General features: G+C 44.6%; 2 protein-coding genes and 1 non-coding gene across 10 annotated transcripts in view; all 3 read right to left on the bottom strand.

Annotated features, from left to right (window-relative positions):
• Positions 1 to 4655, bottom strand: part of NOP2 (NOP2 nucleolar protein) — a 10038-nt gene extending 5383 nt beyond the window's left edge. The window contains exons 1-6 of one of the 2 annotated variants that reach the window (XM_040462661.1): positions 4528 to 4655; positions 4141 to 4247; positions 2405 to 2450; positions 2144 to 2232; positions 1723 to 1967; positions 33 to 88 (exon numbers count right to left, since the gene is read on the bottom strand). In XM_040462661.1, coding sequence (XP_040318595.1) covers positions 33 to 88; positions 1723 to 1967; positions 2144 to 2232; positions 2405 to 2450; positions 4141 to 4243 — 539 coding nt within the window. In that variant the 5' untranslated portion in view covers positions 4244 to 4247; positions 4528 to 4655. Of the gene's footprint in view, positions 1 to 32; positions 89 to 1722; positions 1968 to 2143; positions 2233 to 2404; positions 2451 to 4140; positions 4248 to 4510 lie in introns of both variants that reach the window. The other variant, XM_040462662.1, reaches the window with a different exon arrangement.
• A 937-nt stretch (positions 4656 to 5592) lies between these two features.
• CHD4 (chromodomain helicase DNA binding protein 4) overlaps positions 5593 to 17471 on the bottom strand; it is a 29932-nt gene continuing 18053 nt past the window's right edge. For 3 of the 7 annotated variants that reach the window (XM_040462804.1, XM_040462810.1, XM_040462808.1), the window contains exons 26-40: positions 15651 to 15831; positions 15480 to 15566; positions 15302 to 15390; positions 15062 to 15195; positions 14576 to 14720; positions 14296 to 14461; positions 13941 to 14038; positions 13702 to 13831; positions 12347 to 12418; positions 11901 to 12038; positions 11563 to 11671; positions 11324 to 11456; positions 7222 to 7420; positions 6330 to 6493; positions 5593 to 6166 (exon numbers count right to left, since the gene is read on the bottom strand). In XM_040462804.1, coding sequence (XP_040318738.1) covers positions 6149 to 6166; positions 6330 to 6493; positions 7222 to 7420; positions 11324 to 11456; positions 11563 to 11671; positions 11901 to 12038; positions 12347 to 12418; positions 13702 to 13831; positions 13941 to 14038; positions 14296 to 14461; positions 14576 to 14720; positions 15062 to 15195; positions 15302 to 15390; positions 15480 to 15566; positions 15651 to 15831 — 1863 coding nt within the window. In that variant the 3' untranslated portion in view covers positions 5593 to 6148. Of the gene's footprint in view, positions 6167 to 6329; positions 6494 to 7221; positions 7421 to 11323; positions 11457 to 11562; positions 11672 to 11900; positions 12039 to 12346; positions 12419 to 13701; positions 13832 to 13940; positions 14039 to 14295; positions 14462 to 14575; positions 14721 to 15061; positions 15196 to 15301; positions 15391 to 15479; positions 15832 to 17471 lie in introns of all 7 variants that reach the window. The other 4 variants (XM_040462806.1, XM_040462809.1, XM_040462807.1 and 1 more) reach the window with 3 other exon arrangements.
• On the bottom strand, positions 14124 to 14263 carry LOC121022138 (small Cajal body-specific RNA 11). Its single transcript, XR_005786829.1, has one exon.

Raw genomic sequence — 17471 nt, 5'->3', positions numbered from 1 at the left:
TGGGCTCCATCCTAAGAGTTTCCAAAACTCACCCAGCAACAGCTTCCTGGGCCTTTTGCTTCCGGGCAGCCCTCTCAATGGGCAGCAGCTGAAAAAAGAGGCAGGGGCTAGTAACGCAAAGCCTGCTCTGTCACCCTCCCAAGTAGTATCCCATCTCTGTACTTTGTTTCCTAAACGCAAATGTAACTCTCAGAAGGAAGGAGGAAAGCTAAAGAAGTGAATAGAAGTGAATATGTCAACCATTGTTGAAACTAAGTAACATCATAGAGTTTCATCACACTATTCTAGTTTTGTGTGTAACTCACTTCCCATTAAAAGTTCTGAATGTTAATACACCCCCATTATGTATACAGAAGAGACAAAAATTGTCCTTGGATATCCATTTTGCCACATTTCTTCCAGACATACTATTTTTCACAGTTGAAATCGTGATGCATTTTCACATGTGTTTCCTGCCTTTTTTCATTCATTCACAGATCACCAGCATTTTCATAGACATAACGGCCAAATGTTAATTTAGTATATAAATGAACCATAATTTACTGAAGCATATTGGTTATTTTGGCAGTTTTCAGAGTTTTGGGCATTAAGGTCCACAAGGTGTCTGCAAATCTCCTAACAGTAACTCTGTAGAGAAAAGGCAGATTGTGAGAAACAGTGCAAATGGGAACTTTCTTTTCATCCTATACAACCCTGTATCACCTGAGTTTTCCTAACATATACTAATTGTGTAATACATAGATAATTTTTTTTTAGATTTTTTTTAATTTTTATTTTTTTAACATTTATTTATTTTTGAGAAAAGAGCATGAGCGGGGGAGGAGAGAGAAAGAGGGAGACACAGAATCTGAAACAGGCTCCAGGCTCTGAGCTGTCAGCACAGAGCCCAACGTGGGGTTCAAACTCATGGACCATGAGATCATGACCTGAGCCGAAGTCGGACGCCCAACTGACTGAGCCACCCAGGCGCCCTAGATTTTTTTTTTTTTTTTTTAAGTAATCTCTACACCCAACATGGGGCTCAAACTAACAACCCTGAAATCAACAGTTGCATGTTCTACCAACTGAGCCAGCCAGGAACCCCTACATAAAATGTGAATAAATCTTTGTCCACATTCTGGATCATCTTCTTAAACGGAATTACCAGGTCAAAAGGAAGAAACTCCTAAGGTTCTCAGATACCAAATGCTTTATAAAAAATGTGTATGCATTTCTATTCCCCTCACATTGGGCATTCAAAGATTCCCCTGACCATATCCTCACCACCACTGAACAGTCTCCTATTTCAAAATGCTCTATCCTACAGCTTTTCTATACTTGTATGTGCACTGAGCAAAAACACAGATGACAGGAAAACAGTGCCAGAATGCTAAAACCCCTTTTCTCTACTCCACGTATCCTCATCACTGACGGATATTCTCAAGGATCTGGAAAAACTAGGGGCGCCTGGGTGACTCAGTCAGTTAAGCGTCTGACTTCAGCTCAGGTCATGATCTAGCGGTTCATGAGTTCGAGCCCCATGTTAGGCTCTGTGCTGACAGCTCAGAGCCTGGAGCCTGCTCCAGATTCTATGTCTCTCTCTCTCTGCCCCTCCCCTATTCTCACTTTGTCTCACTCTGTCTCTCAAAAATAAACAAATGTAAAAAAAAAAAAAAAAAAAAGGATCTGGAAAAACTAAAAGGCAAGGATCCCTTCCTGAACACCCACAGAGAGAAACCTCACCTCTTCACCTTCATCATCGTCATCTGAAGTGGAGTCAGCGCCATAGTCATCTATCATATCAGCGTCACTGTCCTCAGAGTCCCAGAGGCCCCCCTGGTTCACCACATCATCCTCTTCAGAGTCGTCTTCCTCCTCTTCCTCCTCACTGCTGTGGGTTGGTGCTGGACGCTTCTTGCCTTGAGAAGCACGGAGTAAGGACTGGGCTCCCTTCTTACCAGGTGTCTGGACAGCTCCTCCAGAGACTCCTAAGGGTTTGAATAATCCTAGACTGATGGCAGGCACACACTGATGAACCCTGTACTTTCTACCCCTAAAAATGTCCTCTGGCTGTTCCTTTCACTCCAGAAATGCTCAACAAGTCCTTCCCTACCCAGGACATAGAGGACTTCTCATGTAGCACACAGCTCCTATGTTCACTGACCTTTTGGTAACTTTCCAGGGAATGGTTTGGCCCCAGGAAACTTAGGCATCTCAAGGGCTTCAGCAGAACCCAACCTTCTCTTGGCTGCCCTGAAACGATATGTGGAGGAAACAGAACACACCTTTAGACTCTGCCATAGAAATGCATAGAAATGCAACAGTCCCCAAACAACCCTTTCCATCAGTATGATCACATGTAATCATGTGACTAAAGATGAACAGTACCAATTTTGTCTATGGAAGTCTGGACACCCACACTCACCTTTTTCGAGCACGACTAGACAGCCTCTTAGAACTTTCATCACCCGCTGTATTTAAAAAAGAGAGAGAGGCAAAACAGTAGGTCACAGGGGAAATGAAAAAAGAACATTAGAAAATAAAAGTGAAGAAAAAATTAATTCACTAATTAAAGGGAGTAGGTTGTAACTTGCTTCATAGCCCTCCAGGAAGAGTTGGATGAGAGATGTAAAGATGATCTCCATCTGGTTGTGCATCACCCAAATCCAAACTGGGCCTCCCTCCAGGCTTCTGATTTCAATCAATAGCATTACTACCATCTTGAAAACAAAAGATTCAAAATTCATCTTTTCTCTCTGGCCTTGGACCTAGTGTACAGAGACATGACTAAACGCACCAAAGGTCTGAGCTGGTAATGGGTTGGTAAATATGGGACCCGTTATGATTCCTCCTTCAGGAAAATGGTGAAAACAATCTGAAATAAGCCAGCATGGCACATACACTTGCTCCTTCTGTGGCAAAACCAAGATGCAAAGACTAAGCTGCACAGATCTGGCACTGTGGTCCCTACACTACCACTTCTGCCATCGCCGTTAAGTCTGCCAACAGAAGACCGAAGGAGTTGAAAGACCTGTAGAAGCCCCACCATTTCAAACACTGCTAAATCTGTAAGAAATGGACGAAGTTATGTAACAAACAAAACTGTCTTGTCTTCTCCTTTCCTTTCCTTTCCTCTCAATTTACTCAGTAACCAACCACAGATTTTACCTTTGTAGGTGATTTTTTATGTTCTCCAAGAAACAGAAAGTTTAAATCTCAGCCCTGTCATTTACACGACCAAGTTACTTAATCTCTCAGCTTTCATCTCCTTAACAATGCCTCTCTCACAGGGCGCTAAGAGAACGAGATGAATGAGGCAAGATAATGTATCCAAAAGCTTCAGTATAGTGCCTAGCACTTTCTAATACCTCAATAATCTGCACTGTTTTCTCTAAATGCCCAACACAAAGTACCTGTCCATTCTTCTCTCCCACCCCAGCCTTCCATGCAGCAGACATGTGGGAATCAGATCTGTGCCTTGCCATAGCCATGCCCTCCACAACACAACTAGTTGATGGTGACCACTTTCTTCTCAACTTCCACTTACTAACATGTCAACCATCTTCCAAAACCCAGCTTACAATCTCTCTCTTTTTTTTTTTTAACATTTATTTATTTATTTTGAGTGAGCAAAAGCAGGGCAGGTGCAGACAGAGAAAGAGAGGCATAGAGAAGAGAGAAAGAATCCCAAGCAGGCTCTGCGCTGTACAGAGCCCTACAAGGGGCTCCATCCCTCAAACTGTGAGATCGTGACCTGAGATCAAGACCTGGGCTGAGATCAAGAGCCAGACTCTTAACTGAGTCATCCAGGTGTCCCCCAGCTTAAAATCTTTTTAAACTCTAACTGTGTAGGTCGTCTAAATTCCTTCAATGTTAAACTGGACCTCCCCTTGCATGGGTGCTTCAGTCCCTGCTACGTCTTCTGTAAGTGCTAAGGACAGTGTTTGATTCATACTTACTTTCTAATAACTCACACAATATACTCTGGTTTCTCTAGAAACTGTCTAAATTCGGTAACTCGGCTCAAAGAAAAGTCTACTTGAACAGTGACTACAGAAACTAAAAACGGAAGGGGATATGATACAGATGAAAAACTGGAGCAAAACCTAAAGAACTGGAGAAGGGAGGAGGTGAGGGGAGGAGGCCAGGCCTAACCCTTACCTGCAGGCAAGAATCTGGCTAGTTCGGTCTCAGCACCCTTCTGTTTCCGGGCCTTACGGCCTGGACCGCGCTTCTCCTTTGCAGGGTCCAACTTGCGCCCCATAGTACTGGGGAAAAGAAAAATGGGAGAAGGTAGAGTCGCGCGTATTGGAAAGGGAAACGGAGACCGCATACTTAGCATATTAGACTGGGAAAGGGAATCGCCTCGAATCTCGACTCAGCACTCCCAACAGCCCCTAATGGCATGACAAAACCTCCATTTTATGCTGGACCCGGCCCTTGGGTCCCACACCATTTGTACTACGTCCCCCTCCCGACGCCCCAGTCTGAGTCAGTGCAGTCACCCTTCCCCAACTTCCTCCACACCCACCCGAAGCCTCGGCTCACTTGAAATAGGGTCCAGGCCCGAGAGGCCCCTGGATAAGCAGCTCGGCACTCCACGTGCACTCTGAGACTAGGGTCGGACACCACACGCTACGGAAATGTTTCACGCAGGCGCACAGAGCGCTCCCGCCTCGTAGCCCCGCCTCTTCCGGTCGGCCGCAGAACCCAGAACGTAGGCTCCCCCTGGGAACGCGCGCGAGGCTGGCGGCAGCACCGCCGGAGGAAATTCGCAGGTGGACCGCTTCCACTCAGTCCCCGGGAGCGGAGAAAGCAATGCGGACGGAACGCTTTTCAACCCCCCCTCCACCCCACACACCCCACCCCGGTCCGCAAAGGGTTGGCCTCTTGCCTCATTGCAGGTATCAGTGGGAAAAACTGGTACCTCCACGCCGCCGCTCCTCCAACCAGGGCGTGAGACTTCGGCCCTCCTCCGCCCTACCATCGTCTCAAAACCAAGGAATCGCATGCTTCTCACCTCCCAGCCCTTTGATTAGGAGACCCGCTTCTTCGGCCCCCAAAACCCCCGCTCAGCCCCTTAAGTAAGGTTCGTCTCTGCCTGGGTTCACATCTCTAGAGGCCAGAGCAAGACTTGTGTCCTAATTTCACATTAGTTAAGAAAAAATTACAGACTTCCTCCAAATAAACACTAAGGCGGTGCTTAGCAGCTGTTAAAAACATTTCCAAGCACTTTACTATTTTTATCTTCACAACTCTATGAAGAAGATATCTTTATTTTATAGGAGAAATCTACAGCCCAGGTAAGTTAACTCCCTCAGGTCACAAAGCCATGAATCAGTAGTACAGGGTATGAACCCAAGTATGGTTTTGGAGCCTCGCATTTTCCAGGTGGCAGTCATCCTTGATCCCCACCACATAAGGCACATGCACGCAGAACATGGCTCTTCTAAAGAATATCAACACAAGGCGACCCCCTTAGGTTTCATATACACATTTCCCAGAGCTCCTGTCATACACACTCATCCACCTGCACCTATACCCACACTGAACCAGAGCACTAAAATACAAGGAAACTTTTATTTTCAATTTTCATCAAGAAATTTGCTGTGGTTTTTTATGCTTTTGGTTCTTTTCTTTTTTTTTTTTTTTTTTTTTTTCCACTTTATTTCATTCTAGCTGCTCAGTGGCTGGAGCCGCTGGGTTCCTGGTATTAAAAAGATGCCAACAGAGGTAGCTGTGTCTCGCCCAGGGGCCCGGCCCACTCTGAATACCCCCAAAAAAGGAGAAAAGAAAACACAAAATAAACCAACAAAATAAAACCAAAAGGAGGAAGAAATTCAGATCGTTTTCTTCAAGCCTGGCGGGAACCCACAAGAGTTTGTGTGTAACAGGCGTTACGGTGGGGAGAAGCCAGGGCCCAGAAGGCCAGCCCGCCAGCTCCCTGCAGATGGCGCCGGCGCTACTGCTGCATGTCTCTCCAGCAGGAAGGGCACCACCGCCCCTCACTCCCTCCCCTTCCCCAGTGCACTGGGGGCTGTTCCTTTACAATGTGGAAGATGGGGCAGAAGGAAGGAAGGGTCTCTCAGGCCCCAGGGGAGAAGCTGGGCAAGGGAAAGTGAGGAAGGTCACTGCTCAGCGGTGGAGGTGGTATCATCGATCCGGATCTTCACTGCTGCTGGGCTACCTACAGGAAAGAGAGCCAAGGGAGTCAGAATTCCAAACCATAGGAATCTACCTGATCCCAAGGGAACTCACCGGTAAGCCCCTGCACCCCCCAACCAGGAGAGCAATATTACAAGTTCCAGACTGGCTCTGCTGGAACAGCTGGCCAGAAGAAAACACTCTACCTGCTGTGGAGTAGGTTCGGGTGCTCGGTTTGCCAGGCGGCTGAGAATGTTACGCTCTGACATCTGTAGCCTCACAGCAACTGGGGGAATTCGGGCTATAGTAGCTGGGAGTCGAGTCACATCGGCTTTCATGTCACTCAGCAGTTCTTCTAGCTGTTTCAGAACTGCATGGGGTAGGGGTGCAGGGGGAAACAGACGGTGAGCTGTGGTAGTCAAGACTGAGATCCTTCTTAGCACGGTGAACCAGGCCCCTCTGTTACTTCTCAGTGATCCAAGTGACTGATGTGCTGGAGTATGGTCTGTCAGTCAGAGTCACCTGACTGGCCTCCACCATACCCAAGTTACTACTTCTTATATTCCACTTCCAACTGTCCATGATGCTATGCTTTTTTATGCCACTTAGCCCTCAATGCACTTTGCTCCATATTGTCTCGTCTGTATTCTCCCTCCATGAGAGAAGCTTATTCCTGTTTCCTTTTTTCATCATCTTCCCTCTCCAGCTTTTGGAGCTATCTCCTCCTTCCTTTGTAACAGCCTTTTTTTCCTCATTTCACCCTCCACCCCACCCCCCATGTTTGAACTTTAGTTAGAAACAAAATGTTGAAAGGGATCTAGAATCTAACTGAACCTTAAATCACCTGAAGTCACCTCTAAATTATCTCAGATGATACTCTATTATTCTGCTTTGCTTTCCACCTCCAAGAACTTGAATATATGGAGTTAAAAGAAGCAAAGAACCACTGTCCTTGATTGCCTCTAAGATATTAGCTTTTCAAGGAAGAAGGCAAAGATCCCAGCCAGAGGGACTCTGAAAGTTTTGGAAACAAGGAGTAACTATGTATTCGGGAGGAGGAAGGAGACTGAGTCAGCAGGAGGCAGGGGAGCCACTGGCTACCTTTGTGCAGGACTGCATTGGCTGGCTTGTTTCCTGCCATTGACTCCTTAGACAGGTGCTGATGACTCTCCGCCAAACACTCCACCTCAGCAAAGCGGGTGTTTAGGGCCATGGAAGGGTGAGAAGGGTCCTCGGACATATTCAGGTAAGCTGCCCGGCGCAGCTGTTCCTCAATCACCAGGGCTTGTTCTAAGAGCTAGAGAAGGATAAAGAGGAGATGGGGGTTGGACTGATACTTACTCTGATTTTTGACAGGCTTCTCAGAACCTATAAAGAACCTTACAGACGGCTCCCCCACACACAAGCAGCTCAACATCACATTGCTTTTGCTTTTTTTAATCCCCATTTGGAAGTCCATGTTTTTAAAACTCCTTGCCCTTTATTGATTTGCTTATACAAAAATGATAGTTTCAATTTAGAAAGTAGATCGTATAAAAAATTAAGATTGTAAGTAATTGCACCTCCTAAAGATACTATTAACGTGTTCTGGTTTTTCTTTGCATATATATATTTTTATGTACCAGAGATCACTCTCTCTCTATAGATCTACATCATGGCTTCACCCAAAATTCCATAGTAAAAACCTTCCTTTATTAACTGCTCTTGACAAAAAATGCTTTTTTTTTTTTTAATTTTTTTTAACATTTACTTATTTTTTGAGAGACAGAGAAAGACAGAGCAGGAGCAGGGGAGGGGCAGAGAGGGAGACACAGAATCTGAAAAGGCTCCAGGCTCTGAGCCATCAGCACAGAGCCCGATGTGGGCCTTAAACTCACTAACCATGAGATCATGACCTGAGCTGAAGTTGGATGCTTAACCAACTGAGCCACCCAGGCGCCCCTGACAAAAGATGCTTTTTAGTGGTTGCATGATAGTCCCTTCTATGGATATACCTACCACATCATATCACTTAAGTTGTTTTACTTTTTAAAATTATTTTGTCTCCATATCTCATTTCCATTCCCTTTCCTTCCCCAATAGGCAACGCTTATAATATACTTACTGCATGGTTTTTGGTGTTTTTGAAAACTGAATATTGGTTCATGTGCATATTTCTAATTTAACAAAATGTTGTTCTGTACACATAAAAAGCTTTTTCTTCCTTTCCCCACTTCAGATCTTTTTAATTTGTTCAATTTATGTTGTTCTATTACATATATTTTGTTTCTTCTGTTGCTTAGAACGCTTCATGATGTGAACCCACATTTTACCTATGCACACTCCCAGTGTCCCAGCTGAACATCTAGGTTGCCTACAGGCCCCACCACCAAAAATTATGCTGCAATGAACACTTACACGTCACCTGATGGAGCTACGTAAAAGGTTCTTTGCAATATATTCCGAGGGACAGAATGCTGTTTCAGAAGTTATAAGACTTAATTTGCTCAAGTATCCATCCACTGGTTCTTAAAAACAATAAAGCCATTAGGGGTCAGGAAATAGGACAGTATGAGAATAATGGGCTGTTGTTTCTTCCACAGGACATGCTTCATCAAGCAGAATAATCTATCCCCAGACAGACCAAGCATCTACTTTCAATCTACAGATCCTGTCTCCTTCACCAACTGCCTCTTCCTGTCCCATACTATGAGCTTCCTCCAGGGCCAGCCCTCGGCTTGCTATTCTTTTAACGCACTCCCTTAAGTGATTTCTCCTTTCCCAGTTCAGCCAGCACCTCTGTGCAAATGATGCTTTTTGAACCTTCATTTCAAAGCACTGAGCGTTCTGATCCCACTCATGTGGTTGATCACTCTGATCCCATTTGTTTATGGTGATGGGGGTAGTGGGAGAACACTAGGACTTTTTCTAAAGTTTAACTCTACAAACTGCTCCCTCTTCATACTTCTCTGAACTGCCAATGATCATTTTTCTTGGTGACTCAGGCTCAAGACTTTAGTTTGTATCTCAAATCCAATCAGTCAAGAGTCAGAAAACTATGGCCTATGGCCAAAATCTGGCACATTGGCTGTTTTTGTATGGCTCAAGAGCTAAGAATGGTTTTTTTACATTTTTAAAAAAATATCTTGTTTTTCTACGTAATCTCCACACCCATCGTAGGGCTCGAACTTGTAACCTCAAGGTCAAGAGTTGCACACTCTACCGACTGAGCCAGCCAGGTGCCCCAGTTTTTTACATTTTTAAATGGCTAGAAAAAAATCAACAGTCTGTGACACTTTATAAAAATTATATGAAGGTCAAATTTTGGCATCAATAAATAGTTTTATGGGAACACATTCATACTTACTCGTTTATCACCTGTGGCTACTTGCACACTACGAGAGTATTTGCAACATGTACGTCCCACAAAGCCTGAAATAGTTACTATCGAGCCCTTTAATAGAAAAGGTTTGCTGACCCTACAATAAATCAGTAAAGCCTATCAATTATTTGGTATTTTGTTTCCTTTATCTTATCCTTTTCATTTTCTACAACCAGCACCACAGCCCAGCCTTTACTACCTCATGACTGTACAGCAGTTCTATAATCTCATGAATGCTGTTTCCATTTCCCTTGGTCATATCAAAACTCTTCACAATCCTTCAATGCCTGCCCATTAACTAACTATAGGGTCAAGTCCAAACTCTCATCTGGTGCCAAAAAACGCACCTACTGACCTCTAACCCTTACCTATCTCTCCAACCTACCTCCCACCATCACCCAAACAAGTGTTCTCTACAGCCCGACTGGACTACTTGCTGTTTGCAAACACCATAAGCTCTGCTGCCTCTAGGTCTCTGCCCTACCTAATCCCGTTGGTTCAAACAGCCTTCTGTTTCTATCCAGTTATCTCTATTACATTAATCAAAACTTAATTCCAATACCAGCTTCTCCACAAAGCCATTTGGGAGCTCTCTTCTGGCTCCCTAATTTTCCCTGGAGAACTTCCATATGAATCCCTCCCAATACACAGAGTGGCATTCATTTTATCCCACATTTGCCTCTACCTTAAACCAAAAGTTCCTTGAGAATAGGTACCATGCCTTATTTTTGTATCCCTGTGCCACTCGTTGCTTGGCACATGTTTGAAGATTTATTAGTGTACATTTCTTACCCCCCGGTTACAGTCAGCTTAAAATCCCCATATCTTGTCTTCATGGTGTCCCATTTTGATGGTCTGCACAAAGGTGCCCTCAATGTACGTTTGCCGAATTCTAGACTGAGACTCTCTTCAGCCCTGGGTTTACTAACTCTGGTGATTCTGAGAATGAAGCTCTACCTTTGCATCTCCTCTTTGCATCCACCCCACCCCTTATCCACACAGGTGCTCTCAGATGCAGACAAAAGTACCACTAGCCCACTGACAGCCCTCCCTCTTCAAAGATCCAATTCAGTCCCATCTCTGTATCTTTCCTGCACACTCCAACCTATAGTGTTCCCCCAACATATCCACTGCATGTCTGTGTCATTTACTGGTATGTATGTATTTAACTAGGCTCCATGCCCAACGTGGGGCTTGAACTCATGACCCTGAGATCAAGAGTTGCATGCCCTACTGAGTTAGCCAGGTGCCATTCTGTCTGTGTCATTTATTAGGCACAGTCATCTTCAGCCCTTGAAGAGCTGGTTAACTTTCGAGTCTCTAGGTCTTAATTTTTTTGCTTTTTTTTTTAACTTTTTATTCAAGTTATCTCTGTTATTTGTGGGGCTTGAACTCACAACCCCAAAATCAAGAGTGGCATGCTTTTCCGACTGAGTCACCCAGGTGCCCCCATATTTCTAATATTTAAGATACTTGGGAACAAAGCCTTTCACAATATAAAAAGTTAAGTAACATACACAGGAAAACACAATAAACAGCATGGCTGCATGAATAGACTACCTCCTTTGTAGTCCCTTCTGCACTGTAAAGGCTGTCATTTCAGGGTGCCTGGGTGGTTCAGCTGGTTAAGCATTCAACTCTTGATTTCAGCTCAGGTCATGATCTCAGTTTGTGAGATCAAGCCCCACGTCTGGTCTCTGAGAGTGCAGAGCCTATTTGGGATTCTCTCTCCCTCTCTTTGCCCCTCCTCCTCTCCCCAAAATAAATAAATAATAAAATAAAATAAAATAAAAATGAAAGCTGTCACTTCAACATTTCATTCCTCCCCATCCTGCTCACCTTGAACCTTCGGGCTAGAAACTTATTCTTGATCTCTAAGAAATTGCCACGATTCATTTCACCCTTGAAAGGTTCATTGAGGATGGCATAGCGTGGGTCATTCTGGATGTCCTGCCACCGGGCATAGCCATGGCTATTGGAAAATTGCTCAGGAAAAACAAAACAAGGAAAGAACCTCAAACATGGGATCTTCAGAAACCTTCACCAAGAACCTCAGCCCAGACTCAGGCAAAGGATACTTTATGATGCCAGCCAGCAGCCAGTAGTCATGTCGCCGATGCCAGATCTCATAAGTCTTCTTGGTGACTGTGGCTGCCCGCTCCTCATTCTGCCAAAGGGAGTGCAACTCTGAAGAGAATTTGGGGAAGGTTGGGGAGAAAAAGAGACACAAATGTCTTTAAGAATTCAAAAAACTCTTTATCTCTGCCCCCACAGATGCCATCTTAGTAGTATGCCATGCCTATGGCTTTCTAATACAGAATCAGCTTGACAGTCCCTCATCTAATGAAGTCTTTGTACAGGAACCCTAATTTCACTTTAGATGCTTCTAACCCCAGATGGTCCCTCATTGTCATACCAGTAAAACCACCATCTGCGATGTTGAACATAAATCGCTGTTTAATATTTTTTTTCTGCTTCTCGTCATTCAGGTCCTTGGGGGTCTCTCCATTCTGAAGCATCACCTCTTTTTTCTCTTCTTCTTCTTTCTTCTCTTCTACAGGATATGCAGAAGAAAAATATCAGCGCCATACAAAAGCATAGCACCTTGGCCTTTACCCACAGCATTATATGCTGCAAGTATCTAGCCACCTCCACCCTTTCTCCACACTGTTTCTCAAACCCAGAAAAAGATGCCACCGGCCCATGACAATCATATGTAGGGACAGATGGAGTCTTTTAGCTTGGGATAAAATAGCTATATGGGTGTGGATGGGAAGAGGCCAGGGGCTATCCCAGAGATAAAATCCTTGCATCTAGTTTTAGAGTCCTTTTTAATCATAACCAGCTTCTCCAAACACCCACCTTTGTCCTCTACCACAATGGGAGTCAGATCTACTGCTGACTTCTCCTCTACCTTCTCCACGTCAGCAACACCTGGGGAGAACAGATGGCATTGAGAGTGTATAAAGAAGAAAGTTTTGGGGTGCTTGGCTGGCTCAGTCACAGACATGCAACTCTTGATCTCGAGCTTGTGAATTAAAGCCCCATGTTGGATGTACAGATTACTCAAAAATAAAATCTTTTGGAGCACCTGAGTGACTCAGGGATTAAGCATCAAACTCTGGATTTTGGCCCAGGTCATTCATGATCTCACAATTTGTGGGACTGAGCCCTGAATCTGGCTCTGCACTGATAGCACAGAGCCTGCTTGGGATTCTCTCTGCCCTTCTCCCATTTGCGTGCACTCTCTCTCTCAAAATAAATAAACGTTAAAAAATAAATAAATAAAGGGGCAAGTGGGTGGCTCAGTCAGTTGAGCGTCCAACTTCAATTCAGGTCATGATCGAGCAGCTCGTGGGTTTGAGCCCCACTCAGGCTCTGTGCTGACAGCTCAGAGCCTAGAGCCTGCTTCGGATGTCTCCCTCTCTCTCTCTCTCTGCCCATCCCCCCACTTGTACTCACTCTCAAAAAAAATAAAACATAAAATTTTTTAAAATAAACATTAAACAATTTTTTTTTAACAAAACAAAAATAAATAAATAATAATTAATTAATTGACTTAAAAAAGAAGGGGGCTCCTGGGTAGCTCAGTCAGTTGAGCATCTGACTCTTGGTTTCAGCTCAGGTCATGATGTCACAAGATCTAGCCCCAAGTGGGGCTCTGCACTGACAGCACAGAGCCTGCTTGGGATTCTCTCTGCCCCTACCCTGCTCATGCTTGCTTTAAATTTACATATTAACTTAAAAAACAAAATAAAAAAATAAAAATGTTCTCTGTTCCTCACCATAACCAAATGGAACAGTCTTTTTTTTTTTTCTTCTTAAGTTTATTTATCTACTTTGAGAAAGAGACAGGGGAGTGAGAGCACATGCAAATGGGGAAGGGGCAAAGAGAGAGAATCCCAAGCAGGCTCTGCACTGTCAGCAAGGAGCCTGACTTGGGGCTTGAACTCACAAACCCTGAGATCATGACCTGAGCTGAAGTCTGACGCTTAACTAATCTAATGGAGCCACCCACATGCCCTGGAACAGTCTTAATCCTAAATCTCCATGATTAACATCATAAAAGACATCTTAAGGGGGAAAAAACCCTCAATTTAAATTCAAGGGTGCAAGATTCTTCAGGGTTTCACTTCTTCCTGACACCCCAGAGCCCAGTTAAAAGTCCAAGAGCTTCACAAGGATCTGCACAATGTAGTACTTGAAAATGTGGATACCTCTGGGCTCTGTCTCCATCGGTTCCTCTGTTCTCTCCTTCACCTCTGCCTTTTCCACTTTCTCCTCTCCCTCGGGAGGTTCAACAAGGACTTTTTCATCCTCTGAGGCAGGGGCAGGGGGTTGTGTACACTTCAAAGGAAAAAGACGTAAGTTGAAGCAAACAGGCCAACGATCGAAAAGGATGAACAGGCTTATCCATTTACCTTTGGTATGGCATCCAGTCACCCCCATCTCTTACCTCAACAGTGGCCTCTGGGGCTGCAGATTTAACCTCCTTTTCTCCTTCTGCACTCTCGTCTTCTTTGAGGCTATTCTCTTCTATTTTTATCCCATCCTCTGCAGACCAACAGAAGACAATTAATTAGGAGGAAGGTCCTAGACCAGCGAGAAGGTCACACCCGCTCAGTTTGTCTCATCTTAAGTTGTCCTCTCGTGCCTTTAAGAGCCAGCCCTATTCTTAGGACGGCTCTCCTAAACTGAGAGGGAGATTGCTCTGTGTCCTGCCAGACTCCCCTGTTAGAGCTGAGCACAAGGGAGCAGACAAAGCATAGGCAAGGACAAAAGACAGAAAAAGAGAGTACAAGCACACTTACCAGCAGGTGGGGCAGGTGCAGGGGTATTGGGTTGTGTGTCCCCTGGAGTGGAGGGTGTGGGAGTCTTTGGGGAAGGTGACCCTGGCTGGGACATTTTCTTGTTCTCCTCTACTTCAGCAAGTTCAGGCATGCTCCAGCGCCCATTGACATGTTCAAACTCCTGAACCTGGAGCAATAAGACAAGATAGTGAAGACTCAATTCCAGCTCTAGGCTCCTTTCCTATTGGCCCTCCAGTTTCCCCTACAAACTCTGAACAATGAAAAGAGGCTCAGGGCTCACCTTCTTTCGAATCAAGGACATGACACCAATTCTAGTAAGGACATGCTGGCGAGACAGGCCTTCTCGGGGGACACCATCAGCAAAGGTCTCAGCCCCATCTGCCCCCGGCTCACATAAATGTCGCATAAAAAGAGACACATAAGCCCTGTAATAAGGAAGTGAAAAATGAGTTAAACAGCTATCAGGCCAACTCCTAGATGAGATCTTTCCAACCACTTAGGCATTAACTTAGGCAACAACCACTCTGGCTCCATCTTGAGATAAAGCCCACAATCGCATTGAAGGATGGTTCTCCAGATCCCACACCAAGCCCCAGGTTCTCTTCTAGGGAAGCTAGAAACACAAAGAGCCCTATTACTAACAGCTTCACCCATCAACTTCAACAGAGAACACGGACAATTTCCCTGCAAAGCCTGGACGAGTAGTGTGGAATGACCAGAGATTAAAAACTCTTGCTCTGTACAGTCACTCCAGCTCTCAACTTACTTGAACTCTTTCTCTGATTTGCCTCGCAGATCTCTCACAAGCCACTGGGTGGTAAAAGCATCCTGAGGTGGCATCCCATATCGCATAATTGCATTAAGAAAGGCTTTTCGCTGACGAGCATTAAAGCCAAGTACCTAGAAGAAGAAGGAGCCTACGTGAGAGGGAGCAGGTCTTACTCCATCAAAGACCAAATATCAAGCACTCACCCATCACCCCTCCTTAGAATCAAACAGCACTTACTTCAATATTCCCACCAACACGGGCCAACAGAGGAGGCAATGGCTTATCTTTATCATTCCGCAGGCCCTTGCGACTGGGCCTGCGGGGAGCTGCAAAAAGAAAAGGAGGCATAAGCGACACTGACAGAGGTATTAAACAAAGTAACATTTAAAAGTCAGCAGAAAGGCATAGCCCTCACCTTCTGAGCGTTCATCAAAGTCTTCATCACCTTCCTCTGAGGCCACTGAATAATCGGACTGGTTGTCGGACTGGTCGTCCTGCCAATCTGGAGGGAGAGAGGGCAGATGAGCGGGGCCCACTGCTCTAGTGGAACGGCCCATGGGTGGGGGGCGGGGCCGGCCACACACACCTCGGTCCTCCTGGGAGCCATCATTGTAGTTGACCTGTTTACGGATTCTTTTTCCTTTGCCCAGATTTCGGGCTAGATCTTCTTGCTGCTGCTCATAATGGTGCCGCAGCAATTTCTCCCAGTAGTCAGGATCCACACTTTCTTCCTGTTTTATGATTTCTCGTTCTACCTCCTCTTCCTCCTGGGACAGAGGGAGGGCCAGGACTCAGGGGTGCTGAAGTCAGCACCACCAGCTACCCCTGGTCCTCACAGTTCCCACTGTGCTAGCTCCTTTTCAGGACTGGACTCTGAAATACTTAGTGTGCCTGGTTGGACCTAAGAACTTAAGAGAAATTTAATTGACAGGACATGGCTCCTCATAATTACATAGAGATTAGCAGTCAACATAACTAAAGAAAAACATGAGATGACGTTATCACAAGAGAAGCATGAAGAGACAGTATGCTTTCTTCTAACACTTTTTACTGAGACCTACACAGTTGGGAGACAGCAAAATATACGAAAAAGAGATTAGATAGGAAGGGAGAATAGAAGGGCTTCTGGGGGCGCCTGGGTGGCTCAGTCGGTCAAGTGGCCGACTTCGGCTCAGGTCATGATCTCGCAGACCGTGAGTTCAAGCCCTGCGTCGGGCTCTGTGCTGACAGCTCAGAGCCTGGAGCCTGTTTCAGATTCTGTGTCTCCCTCTTTCTGACCCTCCCTCGTTCATGCTCTGTCTCTCTCTGCCTCAAGAATAAATAAACGTTAAAAAAAAAAAAAATTTAAAAAAAGGGCTTCTGAAATACTACAAAAAATCTTCATAAGAGATAAAGTAGAAGGACCATAAGCTCTTCTGTTCTTCATAATTTCATAAAAATTTGCCAACTGTGTGCAAAAAACAAAACCAAATTATACATACATACTCTCTTATGTTCTAGTAATGTTTACGTTCCTCCAAAAATCTTTTTTTCAGACACTTCAAGACCAGTAACTGATTCCAAATCCCTTACATTAGAACTAAACCACTACTAACAGCATATTAGAAACACCCTAAATGTCTATCATTATGGAACTAACTGAACCAATTCCTGGGGGTGGGGAGTGGGCAAAATGGATGAAGAGGGTCAAAAGGTATGAACCTCTGGTTATAAAATAAACAAGTCCTGTGAATATAACACACAGCATGGTGATTACAGTTAATAATCACCGTATTGCATATTTGAAAGTTGCTGAGAATAGATCTTAAAAGTTCTCATCACAAGAAAAAAAAATGCACAACTATGCATGGTAACAGATGTTAACTAGACTTACCAGGTGATCGTTTCACAAAATACATAAATATCAGATCAATTTGTTGTACAACAGAAACTAAACATATATGCTGTTAATTTTACCTCAATCTTAAAAAATAAATCATGGGGGCGCCTGGGTGGCTTAGTGGATTAAGTGTCCAATTCTCGATTTCAGCTCTGGTCATGATCTTATGGTTCATGGGATCCAGCCCCACGTCAGGCTCTGATGCTAAGAGCACAGAGCCTGCTTGGGATTCTCTCTCACTCTCACTCTCTCTCTCACTCTCTCTCTCTCTCTCTCTCTCTCTCTCTCTCTCTGCCCCTCCCCCGCTTGCTTGTTCATGCTCTCTCTAAATAAATAAATAAATATTTAAGTAAATAAATGACGGTACTTACAAACAAAGATATATTATGCAGCAAAAAAAAGGGGCGAAGGGGAGGCCTGGTTGGCTCAACTGGTACGGCACATAACTCTTGATCTCAGGGTTATAAAGTATGAGCCCCACACTAGGTATAGAGATTAGTTAAAAAATATATAATCTTAAAAACAATT

The sequence above is a fragment of the Herpailurus yagouaroundi genome, unplaced genomic scaffold (assembly GCF_014898765.1).
Source record: "Herpailurus yagouaroundi ecotype Mexico unplaced genomic scaffold, PumYag 355, whole genome shotgun sequence".
NCBI lineage: Eukaryota > Metazoa > Chordata > Mammalia > Carnivora > Felidae > Herpailurus > Herpailurus yagouaroundi.
This window is presented reverse-complemented; position numbering and strand designations above follow the sequence as displayed.